The sequence below is a fragment of the Camellia sinensis genome, chromosome 13, assembly GCF_055761805.1.
Source record: "Camellia sinensis isolate YWXY chromosome 13, ASM5576180v1, whole genome shotgun sequence".
Taxonomy (NCBI): domain Eukaryota; kingdom Viridiplantae; phylum Streptophyta; class Magnoliopsida; order Ericales; family Theaceae; genus Camellia; species Camellia sinensis.
In genome coordinates, this window is record NC_138973.1 from 10,674,026 (window position 1) to 10,691,984 (window position 17,959).

A 17,959-nucleotide genomic window follows, 5' to 3' on the forward strand; every position below is an offset into this window, starting at 1 on the left:
ACCACACCAATTTTGTAAACAACCTTCATCTCAAATTCAAAGTTCAGATTGAACACCGATTTAAATAATATTCTTAATAACTAATATTAGTTTTCTCACTACTAGCAGATTGTGCCCCAAAAAATAAAATAAAAACCTGTATCCTTGAAGACCCAATATCAAGTAGATACGAGCCAAGAAGTTCATAAATCGTTATCTCAACACCAATTGTGTCCCAAAAGGTAATCTTGTTTCCAAGTGCTGCCTCGCATGAGTTCTAGCCAGTTGTTGCTTGTCAGGATCTTCAGGTGCCCATTTATTTGGACAGCTGGGATCAATGATTATCTCCTGAAGTGATACAGTACTGCCGAGTATGTATGAGGCAATCTGCAGATCAGCTTTGCATCCAACAAATCCATTCAATTCAAGCACCTTGAGGCTTTTATGTAGATGTTTAGACCTTCGTATCTTCGTTTCTTTTGTGGAGTCCTTGAAGTCCCGAAACTGCAAAAGAGAAAATACAATCCAAATAAAGTTCCAAACAACATATGCTCAAGTCAAGCATGGGTCTGGTCTGCACACACCCAAATGTATAATAGCAATTCCCAAGGGTTTTAGGAATCAAATTTTTTCATCTCCAAAAATAAAAATCCTGCAGCAAAAAACATGAAAGACCAATTTCAGCTGTTATGTGGTCATCATGAAAATACCATTCCAAAAAGTCCAAAAAAAAAAAATTTAAAAAAATTTAGCAACAAATTTTTGAAAATGTCACTAATAAATGCAAAACAATATTTTTGTGCAAAGATTAGACCAAAATTGTCCCAAAAAGATAGTAATTCATTATTCAATGTCCAATTTCATCGCTAAAAATATAACGATATATTTTGTCCTAAATTGTGATCTCATCCCAAAATTTGTCTCCAAAATCTTAATTTATTAGTGAAAACTCGGATTAGAGTGGGTATTTTTTGGGTGAACTAGGACCCCTTCCAAACCCTCCCCCTCCCAATGCCCGTATACAACCAACATGGGCAACATACCAAGGATGGATTGAAAAGGGGATGGCAGGGTGCCACCCTTGATAGATTTAAATTACATAGATTCATATCTCTAAGCTATTTTTGAGAAATTACATATCCCCTAACAACTCCCTATAGTATGCTATATTTTTTGGACAAAAATGCCCTTATAGGACTCTTAGTGGTTGAGAAGACAAGGTGAGAAGAGAAGAGTGTTGGAATAATTTTGGAATAAAATAATTATAATAATTATGGATGAATAAAAAAGTGACACGTATCAAATAAGTGTAAAAAGTTAAGAGAAACAAACGGCAACCGACGGAGGGTCAACATTTGGACACAGTTAAAAATTCAGGGTTTAAATTGTTAAAATTAAAATGTTGGGGTTTAATGTGAAAAACACGCCAAACCCTAGGTTTTTTTTTTTGTAATTTTCCCTAAAAATTTTATTAACTTTTTATCTATATCTTTGTTTTTCATAAAAATATAAAACAAGACCTATAATGAATATGAAATTCTAAAGAAAAAAATTGTCAAAATTTTCACAGTTTGCTATCCTCAGACAGTAAAATTTTGGTGACTAAAATTCAATGAAATTTCACTGAATATTCCTTTGTGTATACATATGTCTATATATATATATATATATATCGAAGGAGAGAGTAACAAGAGAAGATTTACCTCCACAAAGATCTATTTCTAATGAGATCCAAAGATGGTGCCTATAGTTCTTCAATCACAGTTCAATCATATACATTGTTGATGATATAGGCAAATTAGGAAGAAAAAACAGAAGCATTGAATGTGTACCTATTTTCTATAGGTGTAAAGTAAGAATATTCACCTCAATTTTAAGTATCCTCAATAAAGGAGACACCCTTAGCAGGTATGCACAAAGGAGCCCAGAGACACCAGGATTGAGCATCAATTCCAACTGCCTGAGATTCCTTAACTTGGGAAATCTAGGGAAGCATCTCAACTTCTAGAAAATTTAACCAAAAGTGAAGACAACAAATATTAATAAGCTTAACATTATTTAGACCCCCCCCTCCCAAAACAAAAAGATGATAAAAGAAAAAAATAAATGAGAAACCTACAAACACATGGAAATCACATGCTAACCTTAAGTCCCCTACTCAAGTTCAATACAAGTGTCTCTAGTTGAAGGAGATGGCTTGAAACCTGTATAAAGTTCTTAACAATATAGCGAGCATAAGGCCCATCAAAAGATGCCTTAACAAGATGCGGTGTGTTTTTAAAGGCAATGTCGGTCTTTAGTCCGCTGTATTTAAACGACATTAGATTTGCATCATAAATATCAACACTTCTCAAACAGAAGCAACCTCCGATCTCTAAGTACTTTAGCTTGAATGAAGGCCCAGAAACTGCAAAATTTACCAAAGATCGTGAATGCAATATAGATAACTCTTCGAGCAATGGGCAAACAAACAAAATGTATTCCAAAACTTCCCTTGTCACATCTACATGACACAGATAGAGGCTTGTTAGGGAATCAAGTCTGTGATAATGAAGAATATGAGCAGTAAGAGGGTAATTCCAATTCCCATTTGTCCAGGTACATCTAAAGTTGAACTTGAGCCTTCTAACTCTCTTTTGAAAGGCAAAGTTGATCCAACCATCAATATCACTTTCAAAGATTTTATCATCCAAACAAAATTGAATGCTGAATTCATCAATAATCGTACCACGATGAAACTTCAAGATATGATTAACCCGATCAACAAATTGCCTGCATTTGAGACCAAATAACTTATCTTCATGATCCACTAGCTGCCAATCGCAAAATTTGAATATCAAACTACTAGTGAATGTCCACAAATATCTCCATCTGCGAGATAGGGCACTAGTTCTTGCTGCTTGTTCAATTTCCAACCGAGACAAAATGGAAACGAGAATTCCATCGGGCAAGTTACTAATTAGGTCCTTTAGGCAGATGCTTGTCCAACCACACTAACAACAGTTTCAAAAAGAAAAGAAAAAATTACAATTTAACACCAGTTAGCAATAACTACACAAATTTGTTACTTTTTTTTTTACATAATTTGCTCTAACAACTTAAAGCATGGTAATGGTGTATAAAAGGGCTATTTGGTGCAACTTTTAGAGCAACTTATAGCTTTTTTGATTTGGAAATTTGTGCCAGTGTTTGATGTAACTTCTGCTTACAATATTTTAGGCAAAATAAATTAAATAAAATGGAAAAAAAAACTAATTATTGAGGTGTTTTAAGTTTCTGCTTCTAATTATCAACTTTTAGCTTGCTAGAAGTTGCACCAAACAAGCTCGAATTCTAGTAACATTATATCAATCCAAACTTGAACAACTTCATATGGGTAAATTTTATTAGAGTTAATTACAATTTATCCTCTCGTGGATTGTTCCTTAAACACTTACCCCTTGAGATTTTAAATGTACACAACTCCATTGTGGATTGGATTAAAGTGCTCAGCTTAAATCCTTTAATGATTTTTTGAAAAAGTCAAAATTACCCTTATTTTTTCCTCTAATTTTCTTCTTTATGCCACTGCACGACAGTCTCTCCTCTCTCTCTCTCTAGAAATTGTACCACATCACAACCCTTCCCAAACCCACTTATTTTTAAAAAATAAAAATGATTCAAGTGTCATGCACATAACAATTTGCTAGGAGTGAGCATGGTCCGAATTGGACCGGATTGGGGTAAAACAAGGACCAATCCATTATCTACGGTTCTTGAGAAATTAGAACCAATTCAATCCATTTAAATCGTGGAACCAATCCAAACCAATCGGTTTAAACACGGATTGGATCGGTTTAGGACCACCGATTCACATAATTAAATAACAAAAAAAATATAGAACATTTAAAGCAAACAAAAGCAAACAGCATCATGTGTGAACTGATCAACAAAAACAGCAACATATAAACTAACAAAAACCCATTAAAACAGTATCATCAATTCTCCAAAATGTCATCTTATGTAACAAAATTCCAAGCAAACAAACAGACAATAACAAACAAATTCAGCAGTAGTAGACATTTCCCTTTCCACAAATTCTAAGCAAACAAACAGAGATAAACTGGTTTTAGAAGGGGGGGCATACCTTTGAACCAGAAGGAGTTGCAGGCTGAGAATGAGAGAGGTCGACGACATCATTTGTCTCTCCAATACTTGACATCTATCAAACAAGAAAAAGAAATACATAAAAAAAATAGGATTAATATTATGAGAGACCAATCATACCAGAAATCAAAGAAAAAATATACGCTGTGTACGGGGAGGAAATAATTCTCCTCGTATAATCCTGTTGACCAAGTCCACGCTCCTCCGTACGACGGCGCTTTATCACCTGAAAACACAAACGTGAGCTAGCCGGCGGGTGTGTGCCGGAAACCTCTCCGATGCCTAAGTCAGTCAACTTGACAAATAGACAAAGTTTATGTTCTCAGAAAGAATTGTGTTCAATTACCTCCTCCAAGGTGATGTTTGTGGGCTTTTATAAGTTTCCCGTGGCACAATCCTAGTAGGACTTGTATTTCTCCATGCAAAGTCCTCCTAGGATTCATACTCCTAAGGATAATACTTATCCTTTTACACCCTCCCCCACTGCTTAAACCAAGTGGGATGGTTTTCTCCATGGCCGAACTACCATTTGACCGAAGTAAAGTAGGCCGAACTATCCTTAGTTCAGCCCTTCCCTTTACTCTCCCTTATATCGGTTTCTCATTTGTTCAACCTATGGTGTGTTTGGACCGAACCAACGACTCTCGACCGGTATAACTCCCAAACCGGTATACCTCTAAGGTCGATATAACTTCAAGGCCGGTCTAACTTCAAGTTGCTCCCAGACCGAAGTACATTTACAATCCTCTAACCGAAGTAACTTTATCATTTGTGAGCCGAAGTAATTTCACCTCCTTGGGCCGGAGTAACTTTGTCTCCCCAAGGCCGGAATAACCTTGCTCTCCTGGGCCGGAGTATCCTTTACGACCTTTTTACTTAGTCCTTCGCGTTTTGGGCCTCAAAGCCCAACTCGCAGTTCGGCCCAATTTTTCCCAAAAATTACCCTCTCAATTGCCCCTTAATTCCATCTGCGCAACATGATTGGGATTATCAGTCTACTGGCCGAGCTAGAGTTTATTAAGCCTTTCTAGCCGAGCTAAAAACCCTTTAGCCTCTCCAGCCGAGCGAAAAACCCTCGGGCTCTCCAACCGAGCTAATTTTACTTCAAGCTTCACTATGTCCGGTCAAAACGTCTCTTCAATCACAGCGACTGTAACGCTTCCCCTTCCAATGACATGTGGCAGATTCTGATAGGCTGAGGACGGCTGTCACGCCGTCTTTCGTACTTCGTGAATTTTGAACAGTCCCGCCCAAATTTTGGGCAAAAACCATCCCTGAGGCTAGGTCTTTTCACTTTTGCCATTTCTTCATTTTCTCTCTGTGTTCTTGCTGTGTTCGTGCCTCCATTGCTGCCATTGCCTCCATCTCTAGCTTCTCTTTTATACGGGTAAGCAAGCCTATCCTTCTTGCTTTTTCGCCTGCTTTATCATCTGTTTTTGTTTTGTATGCTTTTGAAAACACTTTTCTCCATTTGTTGCTTTGCTTTCGTACTTTGATGAAAAAACCAGTAGAGCTTCATGTGTGCATGAACTATTTATGAAGAAAACCAGTTTTAGATCCAAAATCACATAGCAACCGAACTAGGATCCTGTTTGCTTGGTTCCTAAACCGATCTCAGAAAGCCACCCCTAGAGGCTTAACCGAAGTAACTATACTCACACTACAACCGATTTAGGCCTTGGGGCTAAACCAGCTTTCTTAGTTGTTTAGACCGAACTCAGAAAGCTGCCCCTAGACGATAAACCGGTCTAACGAGCAATCTGCTCAAGCCGAGCTACCAACCCTTTTGATGAACCGAGATAGAACTAGTCTTTTGAGGCCGAAGTAGGGCTTTTATACCTTGCTTTTTAGATTGTAGCACGGTCCGTTGATCAGTGCTTTAACCCCCCTCTGTTTTTTTACTTTGCAGACTTAGGTTACCCAGGCACTCCTGTGTGCGCTCAACCGAGCTACTGAGCACGATTTTTGCACCGATATAACTTATAAGTAAATTATACATCAGATGGGTAAGTATAGGTATCTAGTTGAGACCCCGGGCAGCCTAGCCGAATTCAGGAAAGATTACCAAATACCTGACGACGTCCAGCTGGTTTTGGCAGAAAAAGACATCACACCCTGGGATAATGAAGGCTTCGTCCCCTTTACTCTTCAATCCATAATATAAACCGGACTACGGTTTCCTGTCCAACCATTGATCTGTGAGTTCCTTAGGCAGACTAGGTTATGCCCCACCCAACTGTCCACCAATACATACCGTATTATTATGGGAATAGCCGCACTAAACCACCAAACCGGTTTAAACCTTGGCCTTGCCGAAATATTCCATCAGTATTCCATCGGCTCGAAAGATGCTGGGTGGGTCTATTACCTTAGGATCCGCCGCCGCCGAGAGAAGATAATTAAGCACACACCGGACAAAGACCTTAATGATGATGACTTCTTCTGGGTCTCTGGGAATTTTGAGGATTTTCAAGCCCAAATTCCTGGCCGACCTATAAATTGGAAGAAGGGAGAGCCTGGTAATTTAACTTCGGTCTTCTTCCTTGTATTTTATTTCGGTTTTTGTTAGTCTATTAACCGAACTAACACTTCTCTTTTTTGCAGATTTCGCCCATCTTCATTCCTTATATAGTTATCCAAACCTTGCAATTTTGCGAGCCGCACTACGGATTAAAGAAAGAAGTTGGGCAAAGCTTCTGAACTTTGAGCCGACCTACCGGTACAGCGGTCGCCGAAAAGCAAGAGTAACTGACTTTCTCCTTGAAGAAGCCCTAGAGCCGGACCCAACTTTTCCCGAAATAAGACTTGTCCCACTAACCGCTGAAGAAGAGATGGCGAAGAGGAGCAGAGTTAGGGCCCTTCTCACCGAAACAACTAGGCCCGAAGTAACGCCTCCCAGTCAATCGCAGCCTGCTGTTGTGGCCCTCCCTTCTCAACAGCCATCCTCTTCCCGCCGAACCAAACGTGCCCGAACTGCCGAAACCGAACAAGTTTTGGTTGATGAAGAACCTGCTATTCAACCGAGCTTACCGCCAAGCCCCCAACCGGAGTCTTCCGACCGAACCATCGGCAGCTGGGCACCAAAACTTACTTTCAACGACCGAAACATTCTAGATACAGACTCGGTTGTTGCTGAGAAAGACCATCTGTTGGCCATCAATCTGGCCAAGAGTGTGTGTCTGCCCAAAGACATGGAGCATTACCAAAAACAGTTAACCACCGAGCTGAAGTCCATCCGGTCTGCGACTAAATCCATGATTCTGGTTAGTAACTTCGGTCGCTTTTCTGTTTATTTTTCCTCTTCTTTTCAACTTTTTCTTCGACTAAAGGGAAGTTGTTGCTTTGTCAGGTCATTCAGAAAAACCAAATCACCCATAGGAAAGTACTGGAGCTGAGGAAAGTGACTAGGCAAGCAGCGGCAGAAGCAGAGGCGAAATCGGCCGAACTGGAAGAGGCCAGAAAGGAACTGGCCGAACTCCGAGGCGAGGTCGGCCGACTGACCGGAATGGTTAGTTCGGCCGAAGCTGAAAAACAAAAGACTGCCATTGCTCTGAAGGACAAGTACTTGCGCGAGCTGGTGAAGCTCGAAAGAAAGAAAGATGCCGAAATAAAGGAGAAGGTAAAGGAAGCTGACAAACAAGGCTTCAAGAGGGCAGAGGATGCTTATGCCCAACAATGCAATGCTGCCAAGGAGCTGTTCTTTAAGTGCGGCTGGAGGGGAGCCGTTGAGAAGCTCGGTCATGATCCTCAGACCGAGGTTTTCAACCCTCTAGCCTACTTTATACCGAACTCCCTGATGGAATATGCCAAAGCCATGCAACAGCAGTTCCTTGAGGGCTCAGACGATGAAGACTCTGATGAAGACTCTGCCCCTGAGGATACTTCGGTTGTGAATGCAGATCAGGTAGTTCGGTCGGAGCCCATGGTGGAAGATCTAACTATTGATCAACCAAGTGAAACCGTGGCTCCGGCCAAAACCATTCTTCCTTCTGAAAACGTCCTTGCGCCCGAAACCGGTCTTCGGGTTGACGCCGACGCTGCCTTCGACGCCGAGATCGAAGACCTTTTTTCTTGACTTTGTACTTTTTTCTCTATTTTTTGTTACCTTGTCTTTGTAACCGGGCTGTGCCCTTCTGTAATGACTTTTTAGTGAATGAAAAATTTGCTTCAACTCTTATTCCGGTTGTGATATGTATGCCTGTGCTTTGTAATGTCTTCTATTACTCCAACTGTTATTTCGGTTTTGGCTGGTTAAAATATGCTTACTAGCCAACCACTCCTTAGCCGAAATAATCACTTCGGCTGAGGAGTACAAAGTGTTTAATCTAGCCAGTCCAGTTTTAGCCATACCCTTACTTGGGCTGAAGAGTAACAAGAGTTGGTTTATTCCAGCCAACCACTCTTCAGCCTTGCACTTACTTCGGCTGAAGAGTAACAAGTGTTGGTTTATTCCAGCCAACCACTCTTCAGCCATGCACTTACTTCGGCTGAAGAGTAACGAGAGTTGGTTTATTCCAGCCAACCACTCTTCAGCCATGCACTTACTTCGGCTGAAGAGTAATGAGAGTTGGTTTATTCCAGCCAACCACTCTTCAGCCATGCACTTACTTCGGCTGAAGAGTAACGAGAGTTGGTTTATTCCAGCCAACCACTCTTCAGCCATGCACTTACTTCGGCTGAAGAATAACAAGTGTTGGTTTATTCCAGCCAACCACTCTTCAGCCATGCACTTACTTCGGCTGAAGAGTAACGAGAGTTGGTTTATTCCAGCCAACCACTCTTCAGCCATGCACTTACTTCGGCTGAAGAGTAACAAGTGTTGGTTTATTCCAGCCAACCACTCTTCAGCCATGCACTTACTTCGGCTGAAGAGTAACGAGAGTTGGTTTATTCCAGCCAACCACTCTTCAGCCATGCACTTACTTTGGCTGAAGAGTAACAAGAGTTGGTTTATTCCAGCCAACCACTCTTCAGCCATATACTTACTTTGGCTGAAGAGTAACAAGAGTTGGTTTATTCCAGCCAACCATCGAAGTTAGTTTTTCCAGCTAACTTATAGTATTTGGTTATTCCGACCAAATGTCCTGCAGCCTGGATCCTTATCCTGGGCTTAGGAAGGGTGTTGGTTTACTCCAGCCAACCTCTAAGTTAGTTTTTCCGGCTAACTTAGAATGAAAAAAATGCTTGCAATGCGCCTAATCTTTACTAAAGCTAACTTTTACAAGGAACAACTTGTGCTAAAAAGAATTTCTCATTTTATTGAAGGAAGAGAAAATTACATATGTTTGAAAAAGAAAAGCTAAAAGTAAAATAACTTGAGATTGGCCGTATTCCATGGCCTAGGGATTGCCTTGCCATCCTTGTCTTCTAGGTGGTATGCCCCTTTGCCTGCTAACCCAACCACCTTATAAGGACCTTCCCAATTTGGGCCTAACTTGCCGTCTCCTGGGATCAAGGTGTTTCCCATTACTTTGCGTAGTACCCAATCCCCAATCTTGAATTGTCTTGGATGAACCTTTTTGCTGTATTTTCGGATTAACTCTCGTTGGTATGAGGCGATGTGGACTAGTGCTCTTTCTTTTCTTTCTTCTGCAAGGTCGAGTTCTAAGGCTATGGCTTCTCCATTTAAGTTTGGATCAAAATTTTCGCTTCGAATTGTGGGGAGGCCAACTTCTAGTGGGATCACCGCTTCCATTCCATATGCTAAGAAGAATGGTGTTTCTCCAGTTGATCGCCGGGGCGTGGTGCGGTAAGCCCATAAGACGTGAGGGAGTTCATCTGCCCACTTGCCTTTTGCTTTCTCTAGCCTTTTCTTTAGTCCATCCAAGACGACTTTATTTGATGCTTCAGCTTGCCCATTTGCTTGGGGATATGCCGGTGTGGAATTGTAGAACTCTATCTTGTATTCTTCACAAAAGCTTCTGAAAATTCTGCCGTCGAACTGAGTACCATTGTCTGAGATTAGTGCTTTTGGTATGCCAAATCGAGTGATGATATTCTGCCAAACAAACTTCTTCACATCTTTTTCTTTGATTGACGCCAATGCCTCTACTTCCACCCACTTTGTGAAGTAGTCTGTTGTTGCGAGAAAGAATTTTCTGCCGCCAGGTGCTGTTGGAAGTGGTCCTACTATGTCCAAGCCCCACATTGCGAAAGGCCATGGGCTAGTTAAGGGTAGGAGTTCTCTTGCTGGTTGATGTATTTGGTGTGCGAATTTCTGGCATTTTTCACACTTCTTCACATATTTCTCTGAGTCAGCTTGCATATATGGCCACCAATATCCTTGTGAAATAGCCCTGTAAGCGAGCGACCTTCCCCCTTGATGACTTCCACACACCCCTTTGTGTATTTCGAACAAGAATGCTTCTACTTTGCTGGGATGAACGCATTTGAGGTAAGGCCTAGAGAATGACTTTTTGTATAATGCTGAAGATGGAGATAGCCAAAATCGCTGCGACTTTGCCCTTATTTTGTTGGCTTCTTTTTTCTCTTCTGGTAGGATGCCGTCTTTCAGGAACAGGATGATGGGATCCATCCAAGAAGGGCCTAATTCTGCGCAACATACTTCTTTTGCTTCGGGGTCTTCTATGCTTGGTCTTGGTAAGAAGTCGATGAGTAATGGATGAGGGATTAATGTATCTGCCATTGAGGCCAGGCCTGCTAGTTCGTCCGCTCGGCAGTTTTCCTCCCTGCCAATTTGTTCTATCCTTACTACATCAAATTTTTTGATCTCCGTTCTGACTAACTCTTGGTACTTGGCCATTCTGTCGTCCTTTGCTTCGTATTCGCCAGAAATTTGGTTTACAACCAGCAGAGAGTCACTGTATACCATTAGTTTGGTTGCTTTCATGAAGTGTGCTGACTTGAGTCCTGCGAGAAGTGCCTCATACTCCGCTTCATTGTTGGATGCTGGGAAGCCAAGGTTGATTGCTTGCTCTATAACCAGGCCGTCTGGAGAGATGAGGACTATGCCAAGCCCTGCTCCATGTCGGTTGGATGCTCCATCCACAAAGAGCTTCCACATCTCTCCAACGAATAGTTTCCAGCAAGTGGAAGGATCAGATGATGTCGTGAGGTCAAGAATGGTGTTTTCTTCAAGGTCCATGTTGGCTGTCTGTCCTTCGTCCTTTGTTTGAACTGTTTGTGAGCCTTTGTTTGTCTCTTCCTTGTTGTCCTTAGTATGGTCTGCCTTGGTGCTTGACTGACTGCCTTCTACTAGGGGTTGCGCTATTCCGGCGTCAACTTCCGTCCCTAGTTCGGTTGTGTCAGTTAGGTCGACTGGGCAGATATGATGACTTCCAGGAGTAAATTCCGCGACGAAATCCGCCAAAGATTGGGCTTTTATTGCGGTTTTGGGTTGGAATTTGATGTCGAATTGTCCCAACTCTACTGTCCACTTCAGAATTCGCCCACTAAAGTTCGCCCTTTCGAACAGAGCTTTTAGTGGAAAGGCTGTGAGGACGACTATGGTGTGGGCGTGAAAGTAGTGCACCAATTTTCTGGATGGCATCATTAATGCTAGTGCTAGTTTCTCCAAGGGCAAGTACCTTGTTTCGGCTCCCAACAATGTCTTGCTGACATAAAAGATGGGCAAGTGTTGTATTCCTTCTGCACGAACCAACACTGCGCTGACTGCGTGCTGAGAGACTGCCAGGTACAAAAAGAGTTCTTCACCAGGTACCGGTGTAACAAGTAGTGGTGGGGAAGACATGTACTCCTTCAAGCTTTCCAGAGCTCGGTCGCATTCTTCATCCCACTCAAATTTGGCTTTTAAAGCTTGGAAGAATGGTCGTAATCTGTCTGACAACCTGCTTATGAACCGGTTGAGTGCAGCTGCCATACCAGTGAGATGCTGTACTTCTTTGACTGAGTTTGGTCTCTCCAACTCCTGGATTGCTTTGATCTGAGAGGGGTCTGCCTTTATACCTCGGTTGGTCACCAGGAAGCCCAAGAATTTGCCAGATCCAACTCCGAATGCGCATTTGGACGCATTGAGGCGTAACTTGTGTTTCTTCAGGATCTGGAACATCTCGCCTAGGTCTTTAAGATGGTCATTCTCGTCCTTGCTTTTGACCACCATGTCGTCGATGTAAGCCTCCATTGTTCTGCCTAACAATGGTTCAAACATCTTGGTGACCATCCTTTGGAATGTCGCCCCTGCGTTCTTTAGGCCAAAGGGCATGACCTTGTAGCAATATAACCCCCTTGGTGTTGTGAAGGATGTGACCTCCTGGTCTGGTTCATGCATGGCGATCTGGTGGTAGCCTCTGTATGCATCCAGAAAGCTAAGTCGGTTATGCCCTGCCGTTAAGTCCACCAGTTGATCTATCCTTGGTAGAGGAAAGCTATCTTTTGGGCACGCCTTGTTGACTGTTTTGTAGTCGACGCAGACACGCCATTTACCATTCTTTTTTGGCACTACAACTGTGTTGGAGATCCATCTTGGGTAGTGCACCTCTCTTATTGCTCCTGCCTCCAGCAGGTTGCCTACCTCTTCTGCCACTATTTCGGCGTGGTGGAGTGCCGATCTGCGTGTGCGTTGGATGACTGGTCTGGCGGATGGGTGGACATTGAGTTGGTGACTGATGAAGTTTGGATCAATACCTGGCATGTCGTAGGGTGTCGTAGGGTGTCCAGGCAAACACTTCGATATTAGAGGTCAAGAATTCCAAGACCTCTAATCTCTCAGTGCTGGACAACGATGAGCCAAGCAAGAAGAACTTATCCGGGTTCTTCTCATCTATTTTTACCTCCACCAAGTCCTCCACCGCTTTCTGATCAGCCTCTTTGCCGACGTCCGCGAATAGTTCATTACTTTCTGGTTCTTCCACCGAATGAACGTATCCTTTGGCAGCTCGGCTTCCATTCGCTGTGGCGAAGCATTGTTTTGACATGATCTGATCGCCATAGACTTCTTCAATTATGCCGGTGTCATTGGGGAACCGCATTACCTGATGGTATGATGACGCTACGGAACGCATGGCATGCAGCCATGTTCTGCCCAGGATGATGTTGTATGTGGAGGGGACCTTCAATACCCAGAACTCCACTTGTTTTGTTACACTCCCTGCTCTGACTGGAAGGATTATTTTGCCGACAGGCCACTCTGGCATGGAGTTGAATCCAATCAGGGGAGAAACTGTAGGTGCCAAGTCTTTGTCTTGCAGCTTTAATTACTTGAATGTGTCGTAGTACATGATCTCACATGAACTACCCTGGTAAATCAGAATCCGCTTGACGTCAAAATCCTTGACTTGGAGAGTGACGACCAGTGCATCATTGTGAGGACAGTATATTCGATCTAAGTCCTTATCTGAAAAGGACATGACATTTGTTGCCTCTGTCTTCCCCTTCTTGGCGGCAGGTTGGGCACTTAACACTTCCCTAAAGTGCTCAGCCTTCTTTATCGATCCCCTGAGCTCGCATACACGCTCAGGTTCAAAGACTCCATGTATTACATTGATGATGCCTTGTGGTGGGACGTCAACTGGCATTCTGTTGGGATGATTATTATGATCTTGGGGGGCTGGTTGCGTCCCTCCTTCAATGTATTCGTCCAAGTGGCCTGCTGCCACCAATTCTTCCAAGTGCTGTCTCAGTGGCGTGCAATTCTCAGTTCGGTGCCCCTTTTCTTTGTGGAAGGTGCACCGTGATCTGTCATCATAATTTTTCTGACCTTCCCCTAGCTTGGCTGGCCACTTGACAAAAGGCTCGTCTTTTATTTCTCTCAGAATCCGATATATTGGTTTTTTGAACACCGTTGTTATGGCAGTGCGGATTCTCAACCATCTTTTGTCTGGGTCTTCTCCGTTATCTCGTCTGCCACGCCCGTTTTTGTTCTGCCTATCTACTGTATTGACCTTTGCTGAGGCCTTCTTTTCTGGTACCGTGGTTGCACTAGATTTTGCTTTTGCACGTGCGCCATCCTCTTCTACCCTGATGTGCTGATGCACTCTTTCCATCAGGGCCTCCATGGTGAGGGGTGGCGTCATGGTAATCGAATCCCTTAGTCTGTTCCCTACTGGTAGGCCTCTTTTATACTGCGCAATGGCTAGATTGGTGGGGCAGTCTCCAATCTGGTTAAATGTCTCCTAGTAGCGACTGTTGTAAGATTTGAGGGTCTCTTTTTCACCCATGTCGATGGAGAGTAACTGGTCTATCTCCACCGGTGTTTTAGTGTTTGTTCGAAACCTTGTTACGAACGCTTCTGCCAATTGGGCCCAGGAGGCTATGCTGCCCTCTGGGAGCTTTTCGAACCAAGTCAAGCCTAGGTCGCCAAGACTTGACGGGAAGAGTATGCACATTAAGGCCTCGTTTCGCCTGTACACAGCCATGACTTGGCGAAAGTGGCTCAGGTGTGAATATGGGTCCGTCTTCCCTTCATATGTATTGAATTTCGGCTGAAGGAAGCCTGATGGCAGGGGCGCGTTTTCGATCGCTGGGACAAACGGCGAAGTCTGTAGTCTTGCCAATGCCTTGTCCGTTCGTTCGTAGGCCGGTCGCGGTATTGGCATTCCAACCTCGACGCTTCCATGCGTCCGAGGAGCCAACCGTTGTAAGGCCGAAACTCGGTGTGGATCCCTTGCCCTGGCATCCTCCTTGCATCGTGCTTTTTCTTCGAGCACGGTTCGTAAGTCGGATGACCTGGGCAGCTCCGTTTGTTTAGATCTGGTTTGGTGTGAATGTGAAGGCCAATACGTGCTTCCTTCAGTGTATGATCTTTCGGATCTCGTCCTCTCAGACCTGGAGTGACGAGTCCTTGAAGATAAGGAGTGAGTGTCGCCTGTCCTGAGGCTTCTGCTCTCTCCTTGGGAGGGTGTAGTATTCCTACTACGATTCTCTGAGTGGCGAGGGGGCGTCTTGTGCTTGCGCCCCTCTCCTGTCGCCACATCTTTAGTCTTCATCTGGCGTTTTAATGCTTCCATGTCCGCCGCCATCTTCCGAATTAGTTCATCTTGTTCCTTTACGCGATCTTCCAGGGCTTGAGGATCAATCCTCTTCCTTTGCCTGTCAGGACTTTGAGAGTGACGAGGGCTGCTATTCCGCCTTCCCCTGCCACTCCTCCTGGAGTTATGTTGTTGGGGCTCCAAATCTGCCATGGAGGGACAGAGGGTAATCCTTCACGCCTTGCGCCCCCGTTTGGAGTTAGTCCGTCGACGGCGGACTGCGGTAGTTCTTCAACGTGTGCCATTGATTTGAGAGAAAGGAGAAGCTTAGTCAAGAGGTTTTTGTTCTTGTCCGTTCTTCCCACAGACGGCGCCAATTGTACGGGGAGGAAATAATTCTCCTCATATAATCCTGTTGACCAAGTCCACGCTCTTCCGTACGACGGCGCTTTATCACCTGAAAACACAAACGTGAGCTAGCCGGCGGGTGTGTGCCGGAAACCTCTCCGATGCCTAAGTCAGTAAACTTGACAAATAGACAAAGTTTATGTTCTCAGAAAGAATTGTGTTCAATTACCTCCTCCAAGGTGATGTTTGTGGGCTTTTATAAGTTTCCCGTGGCACAATCCTAGTAGGACTTGTATTTCTCCATGCAAAGTCCTCCTAGGATTCATACTCCTAAGGATAATGCTTATCCTTTTACACCCTCCCCCACTGCTTAAACCAAGTGGGATGGTTTTCTCCATGGCCGAACTACCATTTGACCGAAGTAAAGTAGGCCGAACTATCCTTAGTTCAGCCCTTCCCTTTACTCTCCCTTTACTCTCCCTTATATCGGTTTCTCATTTGTTCAACCTATGGTGTGTTTGGACCGAACCAACGACTCTCGACCGGTATAACTCCCAAACGGTATACCTCTAAGGTCGATATAACTTCAAGGCCGGTCTAACTTCAAGTTGCTCCCAGACCGAAGTACATTTACAATCCTCTAACCGAAGTAACTTTATCATTTGTGAGCCGAAGTAATTTCACCTCCTTGGGCCGGAGTAACTTTGTCTCCCCAAGGCCGGAATAACCTTGCTCTCCTGGGCCGGAGTATCCTTTACGGCCTTTTTACTTAGTCCTTCGCGTTTTGGGCCTCAAAGCCCAACTCGCAGTTCGGCCCAATTTTTCCCAAAAATTACCCTCTCACGCTGTTTCTCTCCATACCACAGAAATCATACCAGAAATCAAAGAAAAAAAATTTATCCACACCACGGAAACCAAAGAAAAAAATGAAAACAGAAATCATATAATATACACATACCCATTTAAGATACACTGTTTCTCTCCTTATATACATAAATCACTGTTTCAAGAAAAAATATACACACATTTAAGATAAAAACAGAAAAAAATAAAAATAAACACTCTTACTTACAGCTACCGATCTGATCTGAGATGAGATGGATGATCTGAGATGATTGCGTCTGAGAACAAAGGAACAAAAACAGTGTCAGAGAGAGAGAAAGAGAGAGAGAAGCAGCTCACCGATCTGATCTGAGATGAATGAGAGGGTGAGAGACAGTACCGAGAGAGAAAACTCGGTCTTGAGATGAGAAAGAGCTCCGTGTGGCGTGAATGAATTAGGTTAGACTTTAGCTTTTATATGAGACAAAAAATTATATTATGTGGAGGGTATATAGTATAGATATATACTATTTTTATATTGTCTGAATCGGTTCTAATCAGGAATCGTGGAGTTTAATCTGAAACCGATCTGTGGCCTATACATTTTAAAATTTTTAATCCAAAATCAAATCACGGATTTAAGAAACTAATCTAAACATATCGAATTGGACTGGATCGAATCAAATTACGAATTATACGGATCCTTGTGCTCAGCTTACAATATGTATACTCCCTCCGTCCCAAAATAATGGTCCCTTTTGGGGAATCCAACTTTTTTTGGTAGTATAATTATTGCATTTGAAAAAAATTGATTTTCCAAAATTATCCTTTTGATAGTACATTTTTTAGGAATATCAATGTATAATTGTTTTTTTATGTTGTTTATTAATTTAAAAGAAGGGTAAAATAGGAAATTTATATTATTTTTGTACTTGATTTTTGAAGAGGGACTAATATTTTGGGACAATAAAAAATGAAATAAGGGACTAATATTTTGAGACGGAGGGAGTATAAAAAGTTTAGAGAGATAGATCAAGCATCCTAGAACAATAAAGGATAACTAAAGGATAAAAGTACCTCCATCTTCTCCCATGTCATTGAGAAGGGCGACCTTCAATCATAACATGCATACATACAAAATAAATAAATTATGATCTACATATATACGCTTTCAGATTTTGTAGGGCTCAGCTCAGCTCCTGACAAGCCTATGCAATATACAACCAAGGCAAATTTATATTATAGGGATTAGGTTTCTCTCGATTTGAATCGTGGGGTGAGAGAGAAAAAAAATAATCAGTGTGTTTAGTTTGAGTTTTTTGAACTAAATTTTTTAAAAAATAAGTTTTTTGGTTTTCGTATTTTTATTTTTTATTTTTAGTGAATATTTTTAAAATTTTAAACATTTTTTTTATGTTTTTAGATGCACCTTACTTAGATGTATCTAAAAAATAAAAAATTTGTAAAAAAATATTTTTAAAAATTAATAAATACATAAAAATACAAAAAATGTACTGAATTTTCATTTTTTTTTATATTTTTGGTATTTAGTGAATTTTTAAAATGTTTTTTTCAATTTTTTTTTTTTACTTTTAAGGTATATTTATGTTAGGTATGTCTAAAAATTAAAAAAATTGTTCAAAATATTAAAAAAATTCAATAAAAATAAAAAAACATGAAAAATAAAAAAGTAGAATTTTCTAAAAAATGTTTTTGAAAAATGATAACCAAAGATTGTGTTTTCTCATCATCATCTTTGGATGTGTGAGAAAGCAAAG

General features: G+C 42.1%; 1 protein-coding gene across 1 annotated transcript; it reads right to left on the bottom strand.

Annotated features, from left to right (window-relative positions):
* Nucleotides 1-10: 10 nt before the first annotated feature.
* LOC114324069 (F-box/FBD/LRR-repeat protein At4g26340) lies at nucleotides 11-16,602 on the bottom strand. The gene is made up of 6 exons (XM_082901433.1): nucleotides 16,582-16,602; nucleotides 16,428-16,480; nucleotides 4,106-4,180; nucleotides 2,124-2,751; nucleotides 1,846-1,983; nucleotides 11-483 (listed from the first exon to the last, which is right to left on the bottom strand). Exons 3-6 carry the CDS (start codon nucleotides 4,156-4,158, stop codon nucleotides 193-195), a joined length of 1,110 nt encoding a protein of 369 aa, XP_082757559.1. The 5' UTR covers nucleotides 4,159-4,180; nucleotides 16,428-16,480; nucleotides 16,582-16,602; the 3' UTR covers nucleotides 11-192.
* Nucleotides 16,603-17,959: the final 1,357 nt, after the last annotated feature.